The 26726-nt window shown below is 41.0% G+C and overlaps 2 protein-coding genes across 4 annotated transcripts; one reads left to right on the top strand and one right to left on the bottom strand.

The window, feature by feature from the left end:
* Positions 1-1353: 1353 nt before the first annotated feature.
* LOC100706414 (ectonucleoside triphosphate diphosphohydrolase 7) lies at positions 1354-15120 on the bottom strand. Of its 3 annotated transcripts, XR_266992.4 has the most exons (15): positions 14933-15120; positions 14199-14300; positions 13748-13933; positions 12739-12944; positions 10069-10219; positions 9713-9816; positions 9529-9588; positions 9248-9396; positions 8983-9149; positions 6986-7187; positions 6785-6904; positions 6585-6670; positions 5269-5430; positions 4201-4493; positions 1354-4037 (listed from the first exon to the last, which is right to left on the bottom strand). XR_266992.4 is itself a non-coding variant. In XM_005458666.4 (14 exons), the coding sequence occupies exons 2-14, from the start codon at positions 14204-14206 to the stop codon at positions 4277-4279; spliced, it is 1818 nt and encodes a 605-aa protein (XP_005458723.1). In that variant the 5' UTR covers positions 14207-14300; positions 14933-15120; the 3' UTR covers positions 1354-4276. The 3 variants fall into 3 exon arrangements, 2 of the variants coding, with proteins under 2 accessions (XP_005458723.1, XP_005458724.1); XM_005458666.4 differs by having other exon boundaries at positions 1354-4493; XM_005458667.4 differs by having other exon boundaries at positions 1354-4493; positions 15029-15116.
* Positions 15121-15779: 659 nt separating this feature from the next.
* LOC100706153 (mitoferrin-2) lies at positions 15780-24668 on the top strand. The gene is made up of 4 exons (XM_003454105.5): positions 15780-16279; positions 20431-20659; positions 20994-21050; positions 21457-24668. Exons 1-4 carry the CDS (start codon positions 15944-15946, stop codon positions 22035-22037), a joined length of 1203 nt encoding a protein of 400 aa, XP_003454153.1. The 5' UTR covers positions 15780-15943; the 3' UTR covers positions 22038-24668.
* Positions 24669-26726: the final 2058 nt, after the last annotated feature.

Here is a 26726-nt window from a genome sequence, read left to right as displayed (position 1 = left end):
TGTCATTACTTTGTTGGTTTCATTTTCAGATTTTTTAAATGAACTATTTTCCTTATTATAAATGCCATTTGGTTTCACATTTGGTCATTTTATACAATACAAATCAAGTACTTGTGGTGATTGTAGTATCCAAATACCACTGTCCAGAACAGGCACTCTGAAAAACAGTCTTTTTCAAAGGCATTCACACTCCCATCGCTCTGTATGAAAAGTTATGTAAGTTAATGCATTAAAGATGAAAAAAAAAAATGCCTAAAAGAAATCTTCAAACCCTGCTTACCTTCTGATCTCCTCACACATACACAGTCACAGACGTTTGTCAGATTTTTCAGTTGCACTTTAGCTGAAGCTTATTGGCATGTTCATGGATGAAAATGTCAAAACATGGTGATATAAAAGTGTTTCTGAATAAATGTTACTAGAAGTGAAGTAGGGAAGTTTATTTAACTTCATCAAACCATCTCTCGAAAGGTCTATTAAGTGGCACAATTTATTTGCTTACATTTATATTATCTACGTATCATCTGTTGGTTTATTACCTCAGACTCACGAAAATGAAAAATCCACAGCAGCAGATTATGAATTGTGATAGTTTCAGTTCCAATAATACTTTTCCTAAAAAACTTACCATAAGTACCAGAAATGACCTGATGTGATCTGATGGGACAATTTCAGCATTTGAACACAATGAATCAAATGAACTGGGTTTTTTTGTTCTTACATTTTGAAGCCTTAAGTCCAGCTTTAAGCTGAGCACAGACATCCTGCTAAATATAATTTCATATAATGAAAAAGCTAGTCCTCTTAAATAATCTGCTAGTATATTTAATCACACAGCAAGCTTTATTATTTGTCACACAATTGCAAAACAGGCACTAAAATTTCCCACATTAGAAAGCAGAAAAGTCTGTTTCAGTGACTCAAACAGGCTAACGTAAAACGAAACCCCCCCCCAAAACAATTTAAAGGGGTTGGGTGATCATAGGAAAAGTTGCTAATAAGTGTCACTGTGGAGAGTGTCTGATTGCATCACTACTTTTCTACAGTTCCAGTATGATTACACTGAACCCTCATATGCAGAGTCCAGAAACAGTGAGTGAATGAATGTGGCTATTGCCATTATTTGTATACAGTCTTTGATTTTAACATGGGTCTCTAGGGGAATTGATTGGACTGACTCATTTTTTCAGTCAGCCATCGGCTGTCCAAAATGATCCCGTGGCTATTTTGGCACTTGGATGTTGGATTTTCATATCCAGCAGTTGCCGCTTTGCTTGAACACAGCTAACACCATTTCACATCTGCAGTTAGTTCTGTGCATTGGGTGAGGTGTGCTATCAAGAGTCAAATCACTTGAATTACAAAGAACCATTTATTGGGATTGATTCGGTTCACATTTACATTAAAAGTACCACAATTAAAAACATTGAAATCAAGTCTCCTCTTCAGTGAATTACTGTTCAACATTGCACAATGCCCAGCTCTGGAAAGACAGTCAGTGACTGGTCCTCCGTCAGGAGTCAAAATATCACAGAAGCAGCAGAAATCTTAAAAATCCTCATCAGGATGGATCAGAAAGAGGTTTGCAGTTTTTTAAAAATATAAGAACTGGAATGAAACAAAATGGACCTGTTGGCACTCAAGTCTCACTGATTAAGAATATAAGAGTGAAAGTATTTGTTGCATACAGATGGGAGAAACGTTACAAATGAACACTGACGATTTGATGAAGACAAGTCAGAACTCATCTATACGAGGAGGAGCAGAACGGAGAAAACAAGAGAACATATTTAATGTTCTGAAATGACGCAAAGCTCTCAAACGGCTCCGCTTCTCTAAACAACAAAACATTCACATTAGCACCACTTACAGCTTACAAAAGGACAGTTTTCTTTGAAAACAATGGAGTCATCATCGTTCAGCTGGATGAATCATGCCCCGTCCCACTGACTGAAATCACTGTGAGCAACACTGAGCCATACATTTGAACATTTAAAAACAATCCACTGTAGGATCGATCTATGATTTATAGGACTTCTCAGGAAATGTCACCAGGTGTGGCTCAAACACATATTTCTATCTTCATGGTTTGCTGCACAGCTCGATCAGTCTGTCAGCACATATCGCTCAAAAACAGACAAAAAAATAAAACAAAATAGTGATTTCAATTTACAGCTATACTATACAGTAGACACAGAATGGAATAAACCTCTTTGTCTGCATTAGGCTCTACTCCTAAAAATGGCTTTAAAGTAGTTCATCTTGATATTAGAAACACAGACTGAGAGCTGTTCTGTACTTTTGTTCATGTCCCAGTATCCATCTAAGCCTGAGGCACAGGAAAAGTTTCCCTCCCCCCTTTCTCTGAGTTATTGCATTCAAAAATCAGACAGCATCTGCTTAAATCAGGCCTGCAGGTTCTTCTTCTGCTTTCAGTGCCTCCGTCCAGACTCTGATTAAGCCTCCTTGCTTATTTCAGCTAAAAAGCTTCTTGGCCCTGCCTACCCTCTGATTAAAATTTGGTTGGACGGGGGTCTTGGCAGGACAGCAGTGGAATTCAAGTATCAAACCATGGTCTGAGGCCAAAGTGATGCAGCTGACATCATCAGTCTGCAGGATTGCTTTCAAGGAAATCTTCCCATCGAGATGAACGGAGCTGTGGGTGAAACCCTATCTTTGATCGTGGAGAAACAACAAGCTTTAAATAAACTTGCACTAACTTACAATGAAATGCCAGTTTTGGAGAAGTGAGCAATTCAGCTGGGCATGAAGGCTGAAACAAAAATAAGTTCTCAGGTATGAGGCAGCTAAGGGTTTGTTACAGATGTCATTTCACAGATAAAGGGGAAGTAACACTGGGCTACAGAAATGATGGCAGGGGGAAAGCACAGGACATGTAGGATACAAAAACCTGTATGCAAAAGAGGCAGATTTTACCTGGTATTTCCACTGACACAGGTGAGTAATGTTTGGCATGTTGTGGCATAATGTTGTGTTTGTGTGATATTTGGAGATGTAAACAGCATGTAAACAGGATTCGCGTTAAAACGGAAGTCGCTCTATAATCACGTGCATCATATACCATCCAGTCATATATGTACACAACCTGTCTCATGATGGGTGGTCCATATAAACATCTGGCACTCATTCAGCCTCTGCCTACTCTCAGCTCTGCTCGCATTAAACTTAGACTAGAGCTCAGGCTGCCTGGGTTTGTTTTATGTGGACCTAATATGCTCATTTTTATCCTTTGACTGTACCAGAGTAGCTCTGTATGATTCATGTCTAAATATAATCCTTATTTAACTTATACTGGGCCTCAGTGGAGCTCTCCCAGTTCATCTTCTATCTAAAGTGAACTGCTTTTGCTCTTGCGACCTTCCCTTTAAGCCAGCGGGGGCTTCTGTGCTCACAGTGAGTGTAATGTGCCTGAGATGCCCATATTTGGGCTATCCCCTGTCACTGACATCATACAGAGCCACGGGTAGAAAAAAAAAAGTCAAACTGAGTGTTTAAATCAGTCTGAAGCCTGAGCTTTTACCCACAAAGATTATTGCCCACTGACTGACCTCATTACTTGAAACTTTTATTTCATATGACCACCAACCACTGTGACAGTACATAGGTGGGAAAAATGTTAAGGTCCCCTTTAAGAACTGAATTTTTGTGCAACCGCTTTGACTTTCTATATGATAAAACAAAAAACAAAACAATTAGATGATAACGAATGACCACTCCCTCTGCTGTCCTTTTAGGTGACTTTTGTTCTGAGCCCATATTGTAAAATTATCTCTATCCTCTCGTGTTTTCTCCTCAGTCAGCAGTGGAAACATTAACAATGACACCACATCCAGGTTAACCATCCACACTGCCTTTAACCTAGAAATAAGATCTTCGAAGGAATGGGTAGCCCCCCCCCCCCCCCCAAAAAAAGGAGTGGTTTGATCCTGTAAACCTGGGGTGATTCTTTTCATCCAAAGTGGTCGTGAAGAGAAGAAAGTGAGCCCAGAGTCTGTCTTTCCAGTCTGAGGTGAGCTCTGTACGATCAAAGGATATACAGAGGTGTTTGATTTCGGGGCTCATTAAACTGTCTCCATGCTGCGATGTTTTTGTCTGGTCTCCTCTTACATCATAATCTACCAAGTCACACGCTTTTCCACTGAGTAATTTCTCCCTTCCTCAACTGTCCTCCATACTCACATTTTTCACACACAGTGAGGCACACATAAGACTCTGCATGCGATTAGTGTGGAGCCTCCCGTCCCAGACATATTTCTCAGGGGAGGAGAGCCTCTCCCTCTTCCACCCAGAGGAGGTTCAGGACCTCGGCCTGCCGCTGCTCCCGCTGGTGGATCCTCCGTAGGCGCAGGATGTAGAGCAGGATGGCCAGCACCACCACCAGGATGCAGAGTGAGAACAGGTGGTGGTTGTAGACGAATGAAGAGCGCAGCCAGCTGGGGTGGTTCTGCCGCAGTGCTTCCTGCTGCAGGTCCCTGGAGAAACAAGCGGGGCAGAGGAAGCACATGTTTAATCCAAAACAAATCCTTGCTAATGAGCAGAGCAGCAGGAGCAGCATTCTGTTTAGCTGGTGTGTTATTTTTTGGGGGGGGGGGCAGGTTTGGGGAGGTGGGAGTCAAGTTATAACTTTCAAAATAAGATTCTGTAACTGTTTCATTTCATGGATGTAAAGAGGATGTTTTAAAAATCTTTTCAGGTAAACAAACTCTGTTTATATGATGCACTGTGCTTGTTATTATTAATTTGTGGCTCTCTTGCACAGCGTGTCTTTTGTCCCCTACCAGTCAAAGCAGTTAGCTGCTCCTGTCTCAGCCTGGTTCTACTGGAGGTTTCTTCCTATTAAAAGCGACTTTTTCCTTCCCACTGTCACCAAGTGGTTGCTCAAAGTGATTGCTGGGTTTTCTCTGTATTACTTTAGTGTCTTTACTTTAGAGTCTAAAGCCCCTCGAGGTGTCGGGTGACAGTTGTTCTGATTTAGTGCTACATGAATAAAAATGAACTGAAGTTATTTTGGTTTAACTTGGCAGGTTTCATTTCAGTGCTGTAAAGCCCTATAGCTGATTTTAGACCGTTTCAAGATAAAGACATAAGCCGTGTTTTTCATAGCGAGCACATTCCTGTGACACATCTTGTGTTTTTCCCCAAACAAACCTACAACTTAAAAGGTAACTCAGTGCAGGCATAACAGGAGCAAATGAGTGAAAGTAAAAAGTTAGTGTAGAGTTAAAGTGTGACATATCTGACAGTTACCTGAGAGGCAGGAAGCGGGTTTTGTACAGGATGGCCCCCAAAGTCCACTGGACCTCTTTGTCATAAACCAGCTGGGCTGTTTTCAGGTTCGGGTAGTCGGTGGGGAAACGGAAACCAGAGTGTAACACTTCATACACCCAGGCTGACTTGAAGCACTGATACCTGGGGTAAAAACAGCACAATAATGAGTCAGAGTAGGATAAAAGTGACATCTGAGGGCAGGAAAAACAAAGCAGTCATTTAGATTTGCAGCTGCAGATAGAGTCATGAAAATGTGCACCACCTGCAGGCAAAAAAGGGAATAACTTTTGCAACTTTGCCACCAGCAGTATATTATTCTTTCAAGAATCAAAACACAGTCTGAAGCCAGAGTGATGTAGCTGACATCATTAGCCTTCATTTGCCATTTCCCACTGAGACAAACAAATCTGTGGGTGAAACTCTACGTCTGAAAGTGGCAAAACGATGGCAGCAGGCTGTTACATCAACTTGCACTTAACTGCAAAGCCATATCAGTTTCTGGGGTGAACATTTCAGCTGGTACATGACGGTAAGAGTTGCTTTTCCTCCTTTTTTCATGTTAGGGATGTCAGGTCATAAAGACTCACATGTTAAAATTGCATTTGTTTGTGTATTTATACATAATTTATGCATAATTTAGAGTTAGTGCTGTAAAGAACTGAGAACAAGTGAGCAATTTGGAAATATTTGTTCTGTTTTTTTTGTTTAGACTGTCCTCGAAATGCTTGGGTGTGCCTGTGGCTCCTGCTGTTACTGAAATAATCCACTGTTGTGCACTGGTAGAAGAATTGGGTCAGCCTTACTTACATAGAGTTTATGGGCTGAAAATCAAGTTCAGAGAGACTCGTTTATATGTGGAAAGCAGGAGAAAAGAAGTATCCTCATTTGCAACATACAATATGACAATCTGCAATTAACTGCAGTTTGCTATACTGAATAAATATGTGTGTATCTTAAATATGTGAAGATTTTAGCCACAAACATCTCCAGTTCTATAAATATGGTTTGCTGACACAAAAATATACCACAAACCAACCTCTGACCGATTATTGTCCATTTTCTACATATGGTCAGTGAAGTAGTCGGGGAGTAACTGAAGAGTTCCTCCTCGTGTGGCCTAATAAAAGTGAATTGGCAATTGTGATAATGACATGCTTTACATCTCAGGTTCTGCTCTTTGCTATGAAAAAACTCACACACAGAACTGGAAAATGCTCAAAAGATGCCACATTTATTTGTGTGTGTGTGTGTGCAGGTTTATAATAGCATAAAGACAGCCAGAAAACTGAACTTACTTCAGTCTGCTGTCGTCTGCCTGTTTGGAGTAAAGGTGGTTTTCCAGACGCTGTTTCAGTGTCGACCACTGGGTAGAGCAGTAGTCCTGTTAAATTAACCAAAACATGAAACTGAACTTTCACTGAACAAACACAGAATGGTAAAATCCTTTATCTAATAGATTTGTCTAATGGAAGGACTGGTGTTGTGTGTCTGTTACCATAGAAGCTTTGGAGTATTTCTCACTGTTGTACTGTCCTCCTATCCTGAGCACGTCCTCCATACAGTAGTAAAACTCAGAGAAACCATAGAACTCACTGTTGCTGAAGTTGATGGGAGCCTGCAAAAATTATAAAGAATTAAGTTTATCAAGACTCGGAGCAGTGATAAATACAAACCTTGCTATCATAAAGGTCCATACCTGATAGACGCCTCTTGGTGACATTGTGCCATTGTGGAGACCCAGGAAGGGTCGCACTGCCTCCTGACACTTGGTCCAGTCACCCTGACCCCTCAGGTGCAGCGTGCGATTGTCACGGACTATTGTTTCACTCAGTCCGACGGGCAGGCAGGAGTCCAGGTACGGTTTGTCCTTACTCAGACCCGTCTGTGTGGTTAGATATCTGGACAATAACATGAAAAATTTTTAAATCTACTTTCTTCACTCAGCTACATGAAACCGAAAGAATATGAGGTTTAGAAAAATAAGTGTCTACAATTAGATAAATCAGTGAACCAGAATTAAATACTTGATCAGTTATAGGATGTTTAAAAGACTGAATCAACATTGTCAAATCAAGATAATTAATTATTCATATCATTTTATACACAAAAGATTCCCAGTCCTGAAGGTATGTACACTATATTTCACATCACATGCTCCAGATTGGATTTTAGAGAGGATGTGTGATTGTGTACAGGTAGATGGCGCTGTTTTTTTAGTTTCTGAGATTAAACCAAGTTAAAGGCAGACAGTATTTTTACAAGCTTCAGCAAAACCTGGAAAGAAGCAAATAGAGAAAACAGCTGTGGGAAGTGCCAGCTTGACTTTGGGTAACGGTAATACGAAAGGCATGAGAGGAAAAGACACCGTCTAGGTGCTGGTCTCTTATGGTAACACACCTGGGAAACAGGCAATTGATTTTTCTTTGCTTCAGCTTACTTTTAGAGTAAATTAAGTTAATGTGCCAATCAGAATGCTCTGTCGTTCACACACATTTAAATTGAACAACTGAAAATAACTGCAAACAGCTTCTGGACTGCAGTAAATACTGACATCCTGTTACTCTGTGGAAAAGGTACTCGCTTCGTTTGGATCCACACAGATAAGAAATGTTACATCTCTTAGCTTTGAGAGCCGCATTGTTGGAAAGAAGACAAACAGCCCTACATTTTGAGATTAGGATGATGGCTGTAAAGTGAAAACTATACCAGCTATATCGGAACCAGTTCAAAATCTTTAATTTTCACATCTGTAGAGTTTATTACACGGACGTGGTGACAGTGAAAAGACAACCTGCATTTCTTATTTTCAGATGAAATATGGGAGCTGTTTTAACATTGTGGAAGAGTTGGACGGAGGAGGCATTTATAGGAGAACCTTAATGATAATAACACTGATGAAAGAGGACAATGGTGGCTATGTTTTGAGGGCAAAACAATGGCTGTAGAGGGAAAACTGTCAACACAGCAGCAGTTGAAAGACAAAAAAATGTGAATCATTTTTGGACTTGTCCCACTCTACCCCACTCTAACCGATCCCACAGACACTTATCATAAACTCAGAAACGGGTGAAAAAAAAGCATGAAAATTAAACTGGAACTGAAGAAAGACTATAAAAGATATTGAAAAGATAAATACAAGCTCAATAGTTTAATGTCTTGGCTTCGTTTTAAAGTCTGAAAGGTGTCAGTAGGTGAACGTATGTGGAAGCAGTTAGAGTTAAAAGAGGAGTAACTTAAAAGAGGGTTTAAACACTTCTCTCCATTGAAATACATTATAAATTTTGTTGAATAAAGTTGAATATTTCAAAAAATATAAAAGTTAGAAATGAGAAAAATACAAGCAGACATGTAGAAAAGAAGAGGAATCTAACATTGCTTGAATGGTTTTTCTAAGTTGAAGGTGATAGCTGGTGAAAAACATATGCAATAGAGGATAATAATGAAAAATAATAAAGATTTGGATTATAATGCTGTGAATGCTTAATCTGTATTCACACTAATTAGAAGTAAAGTAAATGTTATAATATATTGGCTATAGATTAAAAACAACTGCCTATAACTATCAGTTTTACTATGTAGCTCCGTCTAAAGGAAAAATGAGACACATATCAGTAATGCAGCTGTAATGCAAAATGTAGATATTTGCAGGTATCTCACAGTGTACTTCAAGCATAAAAAACACATGTGACTAACCTGTTCTTGGTGAAGGTGCTGTTAAAGAGCTGGTCCTCGTAGCGCTGCCTGGCCATGTTTCCTCCAAAGCCCAGGAACGTGGTGACATACACTCGGTACACGTGTTGCGTGTGCTCGACATCACAGCCCAGATTAAACTCTGCGAGGAAGCTCTTCCCTGCCTCCTCCTGAAAACCACACAGAGGTGTTACACTAATGCAGATGGGACCAGCCTTCCAGGCTACATCACAGGCAGGACAGGTCAGTATTCAGTGTATTTCCTTACTTCTTGAGGTGAGTTGAAGGTGATGGCGCTGGGCACCTCATAGGCGATCTGAAGTGAAGCTCCACCCATATCCATGATGCCCACTGTGCGCCGTCTGCTGATTGGCTGCTGGTTCTGAGAACTTGTCGTCACTTCGACTGTGGCATCCTCTAAAGAAATATATTTTAAAAAAATAATAAAAAAAATTACACGCCCCCAAAAAATTAACAATTTTGCATAAAACACATGTGAAACAAACATTAGTGTGAGTTTGGTAAACATCATGCCTCCGTCACACTCACCCTCATCAGGATGGTCGAAGCGGCCCAAGACAAAGTTAATGCCAATCCAAGCATACACTCCTACGAGGTCACAGGAACATGTCGTTTCACAGTGAGAAGACACAGAAACAAGCAGGCAGCAGTTAGAAGTGTCAGATTTAAAGAGTGCCACTATCAGCAGGGTAAACAAGCCTGTTCAGCTCACCTTCCTGTTTCCCAGAGATGACCTCAACATGTGAACGGGAAAAGAGGAAATCAAACTCCAGGGGGACATCGGTGACAAGATCCTCTATAATGTCTGCCTGCTGGCTACATGCAGAGAAGTACAGCATAAAATTGGAGGTTTTGTTCACAATATAGAAATACAGAATGAATGAGGAAAGCTGCAAACCCTCCATTTACAAGGGACGGCCAATCAGAAGAAAGGTGAGGGAGACTATATCAGCTTCACTAGAGTAGAGTTCAAATGGTTCACAGTGGGAGCTGGAAACAACCATACCAGGTCTCCCTTAAAATACCATTGGATTAAAAACGGATGCTGTTGCATGGTGTTCTGTTTACCTCTCAGGCAGCAGCCGCATGCCAGCAGTACAGAGGATGTAGAGTGGAGTCTCTTTGTGTTTGTTCTTTGGGACATGAGCAGCAGCAAAGCTGAGGAGAGGGTGGAGGTAGTCACTGGCCTGCGTTGGTGTGGTTGCCAGAGTGGAGATTCCTGAGAGAATACACATACACACATACAGTACAATCAGGTATAAAATACAAAATTCACAATGTTTAGCTAGTTATAAAATCAGAGCTAGCTAATGTAGAAATCTAATATGTTGCCCATATTGGAATATAAAGAAAATCGAATGCTGTCAAGATAAGATGAGGTTGAACAGGGTTAATTTGTTAATAAAATAACTTATAAATGACTAATAAATAGCTATAGTTGAGGTTTCACACAAACACTTTACATGACATGATCTAAAATATATCAGTGTGTTTTAGTAGGAATAAATGCTGAATGATATGAAAACTCTGGAACTATTTGATGCAGATCACTGAACTAGACAAAGCTAAGCCATCAGCATTATAGCCTTACACACCACACATCAATCATAAAAGCCTTAAAAGGAAACGATTAGAATGGTTGTTACACAACGATGTCCCAGCATTCAAAGGTTCAAGTTTCCTTTAACTGCAGCATTCTATCTAATCTGCCTGCTGTGGCAGAGATAAAACAAAGTCGCAGGGACTGAAAGCTCCTCACCACTGATGTGACTAATTATTTAAAGATACAGTGTGTAAAATCTAGTAGATTTTTTTTTACCCCTCCCAATTTAGGTACATAATCCTATTCTTACTCAATATGCCAGGTGTCTATTTGTTCTGGAGGAGGCTGTGAACATTTGTGAAAGGAGTCGGATACGAGTCGGGAGGGTCACATATCTAATCTACTGACATTAAGTAATTGTGATAATATCAGCCATGGATAAGCATGTATAAGCAATAATGCACGGTTCTGTGTGTTAGAGCTCTGATTTTAGTTCAGGAGATGAGGCCTGAGGTGAGGAGGAAGAGGATGAGGTGGAAATGAGGGGAGACAGAAAAGTGATGGATGAGACAGATAAAGAGGAGGAGAAAGACATAATGAGAAAGAGATAAAGAAAATATACATGTACAAATATTAAATGGTCCTATATCATTTTAATTTTGCGATCTTTCAATTAAAAGTGACTTATAAGGCGGTCTCCAGTCACATACATAAAATGGAATTAAGTGTAAGACAATCAGAAAGTTCACTTTGCATGGAAAAACAACTGAAGCCAAATCTGTTAATCTTTTTCCTACTTTCTGTTTTCCATCATGTTCTTTCCAGTTTCACATGCTCTGACTTTCACTTTTCTGGCCGTGAGCCAGAGGGCAAACAGTGAATAAGAAATGATCTCCCTGTCGCCATCATCTTCTGTCTCACTGGCACCAAAAACAAAACAAAACAAATAAACAATCAGTCTTTGTCACTTTGTTTCTGGTCTGTACATAAGGCTTAAACAGTTACAGTTAAGCAAACCTAGAAACAATGTTTCTTCTAATTGCTCATTCATTTACGTGTACACTGTGATTCATCTTATGCCATCCGACTTTTATTTACCTCGACTGCTGAGCATAACTAGCCTTTCCTAACTCTTTCTGACTGAGTATAAAGAGAATTTTAGTACTCTGATCTGCTCCTGTTCTGTTAAGGGTACGCCATTTATACAAATGTAACATTTCCTGTATATGTTTCAAATTAAAAGCCATTTAGCATTTCAATACACAGAAACTGTTCAGTTCTTATAAAAGCCTTTTACAGTGAAACTTTTGCAAACTAATTTCCATCTGGAAAAACACATTCAAAAAATTATCAGTGGCTCACAAAACTAGTTAATAACTCACATGTTATTCTACCACACCAGATAATAAGAAAGGATGTCTCTGCTACAAGAAAAAAGAGAGAGAGAGGGAGAGAGAGAGGAGGATACACAAGAGTGCAGACAGTAGGATGTGAGGAATATGTAGGAGGATGAAGGATGATAAAAATGGACAGACAGGACTTTTCAAATCCAGACAAAGAACTTTAACCACACGTTCATACAGTGTTTAATTCTATATGTTCTAAGCAGTTAAAGTAGGCAAACTGAACGAGCTCCACTGCAACTGCAGCACGGTGGCACGGTGGTTAGCACTGTTGCCGCACAGCAAGAAGGTCCTGAGTTCAATTCCACCATCAGGCCGGGGTCTTTCTGTGTGGAGTTTGCATGTTCTCCCCGTGTTTGCGTGGGTTCCCTCCGGGTACTCCGGCTTCCTCCCACCGTCCAAAGACATGCAGTTAGTGGGGATAGGTTAATTGGTTAATCCAAATTGCCCATAGATGTGAATGCGGGAGTGAGTGTGAATGATTGTCTGTCCCTGTGTGTTAGCCCTGTGACAGACTGGCGACCTGTCCAGGGTGTACCCTGCCTCTCGCCCTATGACAGCTGGGATAGGCTCCAGCACCCCCGCGAAAACGGATAAGCGGAAGCGAATGGATGGACACAGCCACAGAAATGAGCCACAACATAACTGCATTTATACACAAGCACACATGTTATTGGTGTGCCTCACTACCTAAACAAATAGCACTGTGTTCTTGTGCACGCAAACAGAGCTATAAGTCCTCAGCAAGCTTCCACACACTGTACAAACTCCGAGTGAGCTTGGCTTACTCACCAGGCTTGATCTTCTTGACGACTGTGTTGCGGCTGCGGTCCCTCATTTGTCTGATGTCCAGTAGGGTGTGGGGGTTCCCGTTATGGGGCGGCCAGTAATACACAAAGACCCTGGAGCCACTGCTGCCACAGTCCACCACAATGCCATAATTCAGTGAAGGGTTGAGGATGTCGGTAGCCTCCATAGACTCGGTGAGGGAGAGGTATCTGAAGGAGAGCAAACAGAAACATTAGGAGATGAAGAATATACTCAGAAAACTGTGTTTATGTACCAGAGAAAGCACAAAGGTGAGAAAGAGCTTAAATAATATCCACCGACATGCTCCTTCCTTTAAATCCACTTGAAACAAATGTTCTACACATTCAGACAAAGAAACCGCAGAGTGCATTTACATTTTTCCAAATGATCTGCTTATTTAGTATATCTTTCCCTTGTTTACTGAGGAGAACACCTGCAGTCAGTCCCACACACTGAGTCCTTTCAACAGTGCTCACAAAGCTGGTTATCTGTTTACCATGAGCTTTCCACTCGAGCACACTTGAAAGAGAGGAGGGCCTGCATTAGCAGCTCAAAGAGAATATGATCGACATGGCGGCATTTTATAAATTCTCTAGTCTTCATTGCTCAGTTTAATGGTGGCTGATTATGAAATGCATCTAAATTTAAGGCATGTTTTGGCACATCCCCTCACCATCCTGTAACCAGACACGCTCAATTACCAGTGTTTTCATGCTGTTTCATCCTCCTATTTCCTTAGAGCCATGCTTCGTTTAGCTTAGCTTCTACAACACTGACTGGAAAAGGTTTTGGGACTTGAACTTTTAAATTGTATTTTCTAACAAGACAAACTAACAGAGGAAGACATAAATCTATTAAAGTGAGCCCAAAGTAGCATATAAGAGGAAAACACGTTACCAAAAGGCTTCCAGATTTGCAAGAGGCCACTCTGTCAGTCTCTGTGTACGGCTTAAATGAAAGGAGTTTATTTGTTTCATTACCGTCCACTCACTTGTTAATTTGGGTCCCAGACCGTCGCTGGGTACCCCATAGCTGCCTTTGGTAGGTTTCCAGAAGGAGGAAGGCAGAGGTGATGAGCAGCAGCAGCAGGAGCAGAAGCCTCTGTCTTGGGGCACAGCCCAGAGACAGCAGGGACACGCTGCAGTACCAGGAGGCTGGCAGGCAGGACAAAGTAATCCTGTGGAAGACGAAGACACAGCAGATACTGTTATATACAACAGCAGACGTAACTCATGGCAGCCATTTTGACATGAAACAGTAGGTAAATACAAGTTTAAGTAATGGCATTAATAAAGGCTCTGTTGTGTTAAGTGCTGAGCCCATAGTAACATAAGTAGTGACGCCTGTGTTTCCCACAGCCATAGAAAAACATCTGTTAGAGTGCCAAGCATAAGGGCTTCTCGAGAATACTCTGACAGCAGAAACTGTTATCGGTTTATTACCTTGCCATGTGTCCACGTCAGCAAAAGTACAAAATGTCACAGTTGTCACCTCATGGCGGCTGCAGGCTGATTATGATGTTGTCAACTGTTCTGACTTTTTTTCTGCAGGAAGGGAGTAAGAAGGGGGGGGGGAGGCTCAGCGGACTTAATGTTAATGCTCTGTTGTCTAAATGCACGTAAAAATAAAGCTAAAATAAAAACTTTACAACACAATAAACACTTTATTCTAATCAGCTGGCAGCCTGTACACTGGCAAACCTAACTAACACTGTTTGTCTTCGTAAGGCCTTACTAACAGTTTTACTTGCTACAACCTCAAAAAAAAATCGAATTTATTTGTAATACTTGCAAACAAATTACCCTAGCCTGCCTGCCAGAACAATAAGCATATTGTGCTTCAAATCTGTGATATGTTTTTAAATCCCCTGCTGTACTTGTTAGACGCTGCCGTTAAATAGAAGAGGACCATTTTAGTATAATCTCTGGCTTTTTTCCCACAGGTCAGTGTAACTAGCCTACCTCTCAGTTATATAAGCTAAAACCGTTACATAAAACACAATAACTGTAACCGAAACCAAATAACAGAGGGAAAGATACACTGTATGCTGTATTTATATTGGCTACAAACGTAGCTATCACTGTTAATAACGGTTCAATTACAAACCGGCTACGTTTACGAACAACTGATAACCATCACAGCACCCGTACGCTATCACTCGCTCTTATAAACGTACCTATATAAGCCTCTTCTCCACCATGGCAGCAACAAACATTAATAATACTTGTTTGTAGTTCGACAGATAAGACGATGCGATCCCTTCTTCTCTCACCGTAAATTATTAGTTTAGAGAACACGACGAGGAGACGGAGAGGAAATGACCGAAATTTCTAACAAAATTTCCGGTTAGCCGGTTGGCTACGTCATCAAACACGAAAGGCGATGGCTTGCTGCATTCAAGACTGTAGGAATAATCAGAACTATGCAATGGAACAACTTGATGACGGTGGAATGGGAAATATTTTATTTATCCGACATATGGGAATTATTTTATTACACCAACTGAAATAATAATATTAATAATACATCAGATTATAGCGAGAGTAGAGTGTGTATGTACGATCATATACAGGCAATATTAATAACAATAATAATATGTTTATAACATTTTACACACTTTTTTAAATCAAAGACTTTATTTTATCTTGAAAAGTCAGTAAGTTGTGTTTTCTCCAGATTAAAAAGTCCATATGACATATGATTTTGTGATGTAAACAAAAACAGTATACCCTTTTTCTGAAGTTAACATACCAGCATTAAAATAAAATAACAGCAATCCCCACATGCCCTAACTTTAAGTGCAGATGTGTTTCGTTCAAGTTCATGGTTACTTTGATGCGTAACCTGGGACGTCCCGTTCCTGCAGGCCAATGTGATCAAAAGAAGTTACAAAAGACGAGGTTTAAACTCCACCCACTTTACCTACCCGCCCAGCCCAAACTGGCTAATTGGAGCGAACTGTGTATGATTGACAGCTAGTCTAGCGAATCAAATTTATTTGTTGGTGTGCAACACTCACAGCCAACCGAAGTCCCACCTATCCTTCCTCCCGGTTCCCGGTCTCTCTGCAGCTGGCTGCCGCGCACTTTCTGTCCCCGGCCTGCATTCATAAGCTGCCGGGAAGAACGCGCCAACAGGCAGGCCGCCGGATTTGTCCATATCACTAGGACTAAAGTAACTTACCTGAATGGAAGCGGATGGTTTCATGTCCCGGCGAACGTCCGTGGAAGCAGCGGGCGTCGATAGCCGGGTCACTAGCGCTGCAGCCAGGGCAGAGATTCGATGGTTGGGCGGCAGACTGCTGGGAACATCGGGAAGATTTCATGTCTCATCCAGAATGGCGGGGGAACAGGACTTTGTCTCGGTGTCGCATCGGTCTACTCCGGAGACCTTGACTTCTGTCGAGACAGAAGTAGACTATGAAGGACTGCCGCAAGGAGTATCCACCAGCACACACATGTTGGCAGGTGCCGTTGCTGGAATCATGGAGCACTGCGTTATGTATCCCATCGACTGTGTCAAGGTATAAGAGCAATAGGATACGAGTTTTAAACTTTGTCGGGCTCTGTTTTTGCAACATTGAGGGTAGCAACTGGTTGTATAAAGCCGAGCCTGACGCAGGCCTCTTTACAAGCCTGAGCTCGATTAACGCTAGCTTACAAGCTAACAGGGGGTAACCTTGCTAACAGAGGTCAGTTAAATCAGCTACGTTACCTAAACTTAAAATTATAAAACTCAGGATTCTCAGGTGGACGCAGTGTGAAGCTTATTATTAGTGTGTATGTTTACCTTTATCTAGCTTTGATTTCAAAAGATAAGTGATGTGTTAGGCTTGATAGTAGCTCACTGAGGTACCGTTAAGGAGTGTCGTAACGGCACCGCAGTTTGTCCTAGATTGTTAAAGTTTGTCCCTAACATGCATCCTTTATCGGGCAGGGTTAGAAATGGGCATTTTTGTTGTGTTTCCTTTTTTCAATTTCAAGTGGATTCGTAAATGTACACCTTGCTACACAGCACTGCTTTTCCACGGGTCCGATACACGTAATGGGTTAAGTGATAACTTTCTTTAACTCATGGACATTTTGTGTTGCTTTGTCCAAAGCCTTCAATTGTGCTACGTTTTAAGTAAATGGTTAGTATCGTAAAAGTAATCCCGACGAAAATCCAACAGGCGATATTTTAGAATTAATCTTGGAGTTCACATATGGTCAAAGTCTGATATCAAAGACATAACCGTAGAGGACTAAACAAAAGCGATACTGGGGACAGTTGTTGCTTTCATTCATTTGCATTGTTGGAGCTACCTTTATGGTTGTAGACAACATCACTCTTTGCTTTACTTTGAGAAAACAATTTACTTTGTAGAAACTGTCAAAGAACCACGGCGAAGAGTCGGCTGTAGTAACTGAGTAACTCATTTGGGTCATTAGTCACTGGAGCAAAAGTCGATGACACACCAGTTAAATGAAGCACTCCTTGGCAGAAGGGGGTGTGGCACTGTGCACAGGCTTGCTTCTCAGAATAACTGGATAGTTTAGGATTTCCTAACCATGTCTTCCTATGATATAAATGTCTGTGCCAACTGTAAACAGCTGCTTGTCCCATGCTTTAGCTAGAAAAGTTCAGTTGAGTACATTTAAGGATTAGAGGAGGAACTGACTAGACAAATGTTTAAGTGTAAGGAGTCAAAAAGCATTTCAGCAATCAAGACAGTGTCTTCCTTTGTTAGCTTAGTGCTCAGTATGCAGCCTGTTATTTCCTTTTTGTATCAGGAGATAAAGAAGCAGTAATTCTGTGGTTTCTTATAGCGGTGGTAAATCAAACAAAAGGCTTATTCACTATAAATTCCAAGTCAAAGATTTGGTGAAAACAAGCTCAAGCTTTCCCTTGCAGGACTTTTCATCAGAATCACACCATGATCAGCAGATGTTTGTAGAAAATGTTCTGACTTGCAGATTTGTGGTTATTTCAAATTCTTATTAACAAGGATGTAAATGTGCAATCTGCTGCAGTGACAAGTCCTGTGCAGGTCATTTTAACTGAGCAACACTTGGTAAACAATGATGTTGATCACTTCCTCATTTTTAGAAAGCCTTTAACAAAAACATAGAGCAATTAATATTCAGACCTAATCTCATTCCTGGTAGGATGTCATCTTATGAAACTTCTGCCCGGGTTGTGTGTGTGTATGACTACGTCGATCTAGTGTTTGCCAAGCGAAAAAATCGTGTGCTTCAGATGTTTTAATTTATAAAGAAGACTTTAAGTTGAGAATTTTGTAAGCCTTTCCTGACCTTATGTGTCTCAAGACCGTGTCCCTCTTCCAGCCACAAAGCTGAAGTAGAAGGAAGTGGATTACAAAACTTTGTGGCTGATAGTCTTTTGTCTGAAGGAAGTTTGGATTTTCTTTACAGTAAACTTTTAAAGACAACTTCCTTTTACTGCTAAGGTTTGTTTTTTCACAATCTGTTTCCTGCTGCCATCATACGTAGCTGGCCAGCATCTTTATGTAATACTGATCATTATGCTTCAGTCTATTCTTCTCACTAAATTCAGTGTCTGTTTCTTCATTGCTTGAAGGCAGGCAGAAAGTATTATCTTATTAATCTGTTTTGGCTGAAAGAAGTTTCTTTCACCAAAATAATATCAGGAATTTTTTTTGTAAGCGAGTTGACTCAAGGTATCTAGTTTGAGCTTTTTTTCATACATAAACGTCTATTTTAAGCTAGGGGAAAAAAACAAATGCAGACTTTTTCCTGAGTGAACCATTAGAAAAAACCCCTTTTGAAAAAATGATGAAATATATTGCAAAATGTTACAAACCTCTGATCCATTTAATCAGACTGTGGGAGGAAGCACTGCTGTAGTTTCTTCAGTATCTACAATCGACCTTGCCCTTTGACTGTTTGCACAAAGCTACCCCGTCTATCTAGTTGGTATGTTTATGTTTTTTGGGGTAATGTAGCAGCCTAGCAACAGCTGCCAGGTTGCTACATTAGGCCTTCAGAGATGATTGCTTTGATAGCAGAGGTGGCATTTGCTCTCTCGCAGGGCAAAGATGACACCCGTGAGTTAGTGGTATACAGTGAAGTAGGGCTGAATACATAACCCGATGAACTGTTGTCATTTTTTTCACTACCACCTGCTGCTGTTGTTTGCTGCTCAGTGCTGAGGACGTGGATGTTCTACAACAGTCTTGAATGCACCGCTCACATTGTGGATGACTGAGCACATCCCGTGTGTGTTATTGTTTCCCAGAAGCACAAACTGGGAAAGTCCATGTAAACATTTTGCCAAGAGGAAGATGTGCTCTCTGCTGTTCTGTAAATCGGCTGGAAAAATTTTAGGATTGTGACATGTTAGGGGGCTGGAAATATTGCTCATTGCTTTGGCAATCTGTTACTAGGCATGGGCAGCAAGTCTCGGGTCTACCCTGGGGCCTCGTCCCAGTAAGAAATGCCCAGTCGGCCAAGAGAAAGCCTAGTTCACCTTACAGAGGAAGCGCATTTCCAGTACGTATATCCACAGTCGTATTCTTTCGCCTTTTAATTAAACTATCAATGATAGCATTAACAAAAAGATCAGGCCGAGATTAAGGGATTTATGGTGTTTCTCAACAACGCTCCATCTGGTGGCAGATGGCTGCATAACAGTAGGATACAACTATTTACCGGCATTGGGCATGAAGTAAAAAAAAAAAACTAGTATATGTGATACTGACTAGTGACAATGGCGATGATTGCTCGACTGGTCCACTTGTCACACACATCCCTGTCTGTTACTTAGGTAGTCAGATTCATTTATTGTCTACCAGTGAACAGTAGTACTCATTCATGGGCAAAAACACTGGCAGACTGTTTTGATTGAACTCAGATCTAGTTACATTTTCTACAGTGATATGTACTTTTATAAACATTGGAAAATTTCCAGTGAAAAAGCTGTCAAAATGACACATACTGCATGATATTTGGACACAGAAGTGAAACTGCGCCATCTTTGTCATCCAACATCATTTTGTCTCAATCCTTTACTATATTAGGAGTTGTTGGTTTTGTTGTTTATGACAGGCTTCCTATACTGTCGTCATTTTAAAAAGGTGCAGTTTTCAAAATGCAAGAGCCTCTTCTAAAGATTAAAGTAACTTTATTGTGTTGTATCAGGAACTGCAGCATCAAATAACCAACATAATAAGAACCATACATGGAATAGGCAAACCTAAAATTAGTCATTTACATCAGCGCTTACCTACTGCGCCAACTGTCCACTGTGCTGTTAGATGTTCAGGTTTCCCTGACAGAGGGATAAGTGTTTATAATGGTTATGCTCACAGAAAGGGGCCCTGTACCACTTTCTTTTCTTTTTTGGGGGGGGGTTGTTTGTTCTCTTTGGTCTCCTGCGTCTTTTCTGCAAGAATGCAAAAGTACACCTGTTAACTTTGAACAAGAAATATCACAATATCCAATTTCAAGTGTTTATAAAATTGAGTGGGCTTAAATACACAAGTTTGTGTTTATTTTAAAAATACTTATTATTCCTACCTGGAACGTTAAAGGGTGGGATACAGATTGTTCTGTTCTTATTGTAATAGCTTGATATGTATTTAAACATAATTCACTGGCCCATACTTGTAACATTATTCATTATTTATTTATTTTTTTCCCCCCATTACCTTAGACTCGCATGCAGAGCTTGCACCCAGAGCCGGGCGCACGCTACAGGAACGTGATGGATGCCCTGCGGCAGATTGTACAGACCGAGGGCGTGTGGAGGCCGATCAGAGGCGTGAACGTACTGGCAGTGGGAGCGGGGCCTGCCCATGCTCTCTACTTTGCATGCTATGAGAAGATAAAGTTCTCGCTCAGTGACGCTATTCATCCTGGCACCAACAGCCACTTTGCCAATGGTAAGATGCCTCCCAGCCAGCAAACTTTGACTTATAATCAATGGTGCAGAGGTTTGATTGGGTTTTCTTTTTTCCTTCTTTATTTTAAAGAACAGAGGAATAAAGAAACAGGAAATGAATTCAGTAGAATTTGGTAGAAGGAAGTGACCCTGACTGTGTGACTGTTTATTACTGTCAGTTTGATTATAATTTTTTTTTAAATTTATTTATTTATTTTTAATTAAACTAGAGCCTGTTACGCTAAATGTTTTTAACACACTCCTTGTAATGTGTTGAAAATATTTGGAGAGGCTGCTCGATCTTGTGGTTGAAACTTTTTTTGTCTGTTGTGCAGGAGTGGCGGGCTGCATGGCCACAGTGCTGCACGATGCCATCATGAACCCAGCTGAAGGTAAACCCTCCTCCTCCATCTCTTTGCTTATGTCAGCCCAGCTGATGTGCACGCAGTCACATGTGATACATTCTGCACAGTAAAGTCTTAGTGTTGACCTATTTAAAGAACCTCGGCCTACTTCAGGTCATTATAGACCATGTGGTGTTTCTGTGATTAGGACACTTGGTGGAGCTACAGGCTCAAGCTGCAGACAATGAAAGAGCTTTTTACAACATACCAGTCTGATGATGACAGTTACACATGGTTATGCGTTTACTTGACAAGGTTAACATTGTGTTGCAATTCTGTGTGAATATGATTGGATGGATTGATAAGAAATGGTCATTAGATCATAGAAAACACATGCTTGATCAGGTGTTATTGAATGTGATTGAGGAAGTTGTGTCCTGTCTTCTTCTTTTAGTTGTGAAGCAGCGAATGCAGATGTTTAACTCACCTTATCGTGGCGTGGTGGACTGTGTGAGTTCTCTGCTGAGACACGAGGGACCAGCTGCTTTCTACCGCAGCTACACCACCCAGCTGACGATGAACGTGCCCTTCCAGGCGCTCCACTTCATGACCTATGAGTACCTGCAGGAGCTTCTCAACCCCCACAGACAGTACAACCCTTCCTCCCACGTTGTTTCCGGTGCTCTTGCTGGAGCATTGGCTGCTGCTGCCACTACCCCTCTCGATGTCTGCAAGACCCTTCTCAACACACAGGAGGCTCGGGCTATTCACGTGGTCCAGGCAGAGGCAGCGACGGGAGCTGGAGCGGTCGCGTCGGCCTCCGGCAGCCGCCAAATCTCTGGCCTGGGCGAGGCTTTTCGGACGGTGTACAGGATGGGAGGCGTTCCAGCCTTTTTTAAAGGTGTCCAAGCCCGGGTCATCTACCAGATGCCCTCTACTGCCATCAGCTGGTCTGTCTACGAGTTCTTCAAATACATCATCACCAAACGGCAGCATGAGAGAAGGCTGCATGGAGATCGGGATGGAGACAAATAAACACCTGGAAACACGACTGGGTATTAGCATTTCAGAGGTTTATTGCACCGTAGCGATTACTGTTATGGGTGGTGATTTCTGAACATCTGAAGGTTAAAAAATTCTTTCTGATTCTTTGAGCAGAAAGTCAGTTATCATCTTGTTTACTGATATCAATTATGATATCTGTTCTAATTCAAAGCAGGTGACTACATTTACAACCAACATAAGTAGCCTCTCATTAGAGGGTTGGCAAAATGTCCATCTGTAAGAAGATTGCCCTGAAATAACAGGTTCTGGTTCCAACTTTCTTTTAGTTTGTTTTTGTTTTTTGTTTTTTTACTTTTACTAGTGTTTGACCTAACAAACTCTCAGCATGGGCATCCAGAAAGGAAATCATTTGTTGTGGCTGAGCAGTGTTTCCCAGATGTTGTTTCTAGTTGTGTGTCTACTGCTAAAGAGTTCCATGTACCCTTTGTTTAACAAATCATTAACACCTCTACAGATATTTTATTTGCCCACTAACTCAAGACACCATAAACTATGGTGCAATCAGCTGCATCGCCAATGAGACTCCGCCTCAATCCTGATGGGTCTCTGGAGCCGACAGCTGCAAAACTCCAGAAACCGTAAATTGGTGTTCATCCTTTAAGAAGCAGCTGAATGATATTGATAATCAGCACAATGGCGTAGTTATCAGAAAATCAACTTTCGAAATAAGTGCCGAGGGACCACTGGTAAATTGGCTAAGGTGGTGTTCTCTCAATTGATTAGCGAAAAAATGAATAAATCAAACCCTTGAACGAGTCATCAAATATGCCTGGCAGCCTGTCCAAATAATCAGTGTGTGGGAAGCACTGCTAACACACTGAAATTAAGTCTGGATTTGTCCCACCCATTAAGGACACCCCCCCCCCCCCCCCCCGACTCTTATGTATGTTTAAAAAAAAACAAAACAAAAAAAACAAAACAAAAAGACTCAGGTTGAAGTGATGGCTTTGAGCTTTCGTTTGAGGGTATTTATACTCCTAATGAACTTTGTTTTGATTGTAACATTTTATAAATACCCCAGAAAGGATAAAAAGTCCCACACTGATGGGAAGATCCTCGAATGGCCTTAAATCTCAGCAGGTTAAGTTACTTAAGAGCTGCACTGTGGCTTAGTTAAGACACATCTCCTAACTGCACATGTTGGGGGGTTGGTTAAAAGCGTTACTGCCATTGCACCCTCTGACCACAGGGGGGTGCCGTGTTTAATTGCTATCCTAAAAACTTGAGGACAATTGGAGATTAGATGAAACTTTTAAAACAAGAACTTAAGCTTCGTAGCGCACAGCCTTGAAAAACTTTGAGGGACATCCGGCAGAGCAGTATTTTGAGGCCAGGTCAGGCCGCCTCTTCATCAGATGCAGAGATTTGATTCCTCTGGATCGAAAATTTGTTCTGCTTTATGTTCACAGAGTTCCTTTAAAGGAAGTTTTGTGCAATGTTGTGATGTCCTGTTTTTGCACAGTGTTGGGTCACTGAATCAGTACTGTCAAATGTACAGTAACGCTTGGCTCAAAACAAGTGACTTTAGTGTGGGATCACCTTTATTTTACTGAACCCTCTCTGTCACGTGTGTGACAGATTATAAGTTGTTTCTGTTTTGGAAAACAGAATTTGATTTGCGTTGAAGATTTAGCACTTGAGTGGAAGGTGTGTGCGTGCGTGTAAACTCCATTTTTTGGGGAGGTCAGTTGTGACTGAGTTTATTTGATCTTAGCACAGCTGTTGTCCTTTATTTGGAAAAACAGTTTGAGGAGGAAAAAAGTATAAATTTATTGGACTTTTTTTTTTTTTTTCCTTTGCCAGGGTCATGTTGTCACTTCATGTCTTTGCTCTAGAAAAGTGCTTTGGTCATGATTTAGTTGAGTCTATTTCTGTTTTTTGTTTTTTTTGTTGTTTGTTTGTTTGTTTGTTTGTTTGTTTGTTTGTTTGTTTGTTTGTTTTTTTTCCAGCTCTTGAAAAACTTAAAATTTATTGTCATATTTAGTGCAGAAAAGCAACTTTGGAAAATAAAGAGAAACCGAGGCAACTACTTAAATCCACGCCTACAGTTAGCCGCTATACAGCCAACGCACAACTACTACAGAGATCACTGTACACCAGATATATATTTAATGTTTTTGAAGCCATAAAACTAAAACAAAATTGTAATAACATGCATAAATATAGATCATTAAAGCTCCAAATATGAGGCTGACTTCTATGCTGAATGATATAAATTTGAACTGTAAAAGTTTTGTCAACTGTGCTGTAAAAATGCAAGTTTTTGTAGTGCACAAAATCCTCATCTGGAGGGTAGGAAAAAACCAAACTATTATTTTAAGAGCAGCGACACCTTATATATCTGTGGAACAAAATAAATAGGTAAAGAGTATTTAAGTATGATTGTGGGACTGATCCTCATGTTTCAAAGTTGGGAAACCAAAGACAGAGCAGTAGAGGGGATGAACTGATGGTTTGTCAAATGACAACACTAATGTGAAACGCTTGTGCGCAGATTGAAAGAGACGCCTGTATTTTGTGACTTGTAAATAAACTCGCTAAGGCAGCTCCTCGCAGAAGCAGGGTCTTCTCTTGGTGCTGGCTCGCCAAGCGCTGAGGCTATCAATGTGTCTGCTGGTCTTATTTTTCCTCACCCTCGCATCACAACATCCACACACTGCTTCAGTATGTGCACAGTCTGGAGACTATTCATCGATAGATCTCTTTCGGTATTGATGGACACACACACACACACACACACACACACACACACACACACACACACACACACACACACACACACACACACACACACACACACACACTCACTCACTCACTCACTCACTCACTCACTCACTCACTCACTCACACTCTCTCTCTCTCTCTCACACTCTCTCTCTCTCTCTCTCTCTCTCTCTCTCTCTCTCTCTACTGGTCAAAAGTTTTAGAACACCCCAATTTTTCCAGTTTTTCTATTAAATTATACAGTTTAATGTCTCATTTCACTCTAAAATGAAAGCATAGCACAAATAAGCAATTGGAGTTGAAAAGAAATCATGGAATCAATTTCTAGACCATAATGTATTCTAAACCTTTGAGTCATCAGAGTAGCCACCTTTGGCACATATTATCGCTGAACACATCCGAGGCGTTCTTTGTACAATAGACATGAAATATTGTTCAGAGAGTTCTTCCCATATCTGTTGCTGAAGTTCCCATAAACATGTGGCACTTGTAGGTTGCTTTGCTTTCACTCTTCTGTCCAGTTTATCTCAAACCAGCTCGATGGGGTTTAAGTCTGAGGACTGTGCTGGCCACTTCATGGTTTCAAGCTTACCATCTTGTTCTTTTTTCCTGAGGTAGTTCAGGGATAGTTTGGACTTATGTTTTGGGTCATTATCTAGCTGTAGGATGAACCCCTGACTAACTAGGCACATACCAGAGGGTACTGCATGGCTCAGCAGAATGCTCTGGTAGCTGCTTTGGTTCAGGGTGCCTCTCACTCTGTACAAGTCACCCACCCTGGATCCAGCAAAACAGCCCCAGACCATCACACGTCCTCCTCCATGGTTGACAGTTGATGCCACCCACTGTGGAACCATCATTTCACCTACTTGACATTCATCAGTCTATATGACCTTCCAGTCTTCAGTAGTCCAGTGGTGGTGTTTCATGGCCCAGGCAAGCCTCTTTGTCTTATTCTGATGTCTTAGCAATGGCTTTCTTGCTGCCAAACATGCAGCTCGAAGTTTTCTCTTCACAGCTGAAACTGAGACTTGTTTACTACGACCACTATTAAGCTGTGCTTGGAGCTGTCGTCCTGTGAGCCGCCTATCACGTAAGCTGTTAACTCTCAGAAACTTGTCCTCTGATTCAGTTGTGGTTTGTGTCTGCCAGACCTCTTCCTGTCAGTTTGCCCAGTTTGAGTGTCTTTGATGGTAAAGGAAACTGTACTCACTGACTTATTTCTCTGTAGGAAACACCTACATTTTTAAGTGTTGTGATGTTCTGTCTCTCTTCCATTGTTAATTGCCTTTTTCTCACCAGTTTTGTAGCATCACACTACTTTCTGCAGTACAATACTGTTCAACTGATGCTCATGAGGGTATGGTACCACAGTGTGTTCCAACACTGCTTTTATGCAGACAGAGGGGGTTTTAAGTAACCACAAGATTTCAAGGCTTGATCAACCTCCATTCCTGCAGAACAGCTTAAATTGTTAAACCATTCTGTGTTCCCTGAGAAAGGCCATTTTGTATAATTCTCAAATGTACTTTATTTTTCAGTTTTGGGTAACCTTACCTTTTTTTTTTCTTTTCTTTTCTTTTTTTTTTTTTACCTCTGGCATTTCATCACTTTCCTTTGTACCATTTCAAGCTATTTACTGGATTTGAGCGACTTGAGTAGCAATAAATAACTGAAAAAATTAGGGTGTTCTAAAACGTTTCACCGGCAATGTATATATATCTCTCTATCTATCTATGTCTATAGATAGATAGATAGATATATAGATATAGACCTTTGCAATGCAAAATAATATTTCCTCAGTTTTACAGACCACTGAGCTGGCTGCATGTCTTACTACCAGCAGCGGTTCAGTGATTCAAGGTATGATCCTACTGGCTCTTCCACCTCCACACACCTCCACTCTCTCAGTAATCATAAGTCTGTGTTTTAACA

The sequence above is a fragment of the Oreochromis niloticus genome, linkage group LG6 (genome assembly GCF_001858045.2).
Source record: "Oreochromis niloticus isolate F11D_XX linkage group LG6, O_niloticus_UMD_NMBU, whole genome shotgun sequence".
In the NCBI taxonomy this organism is placed as follows: Eukaryota; Metazoa; Chordata; class Actinopteri; order Cichliformes; family Cichlidae; genus Oreochromis; species Oreochromis niloticus.
This window is presented reverse-complemented; position numbering and strand designations above follow the sequence as displayed.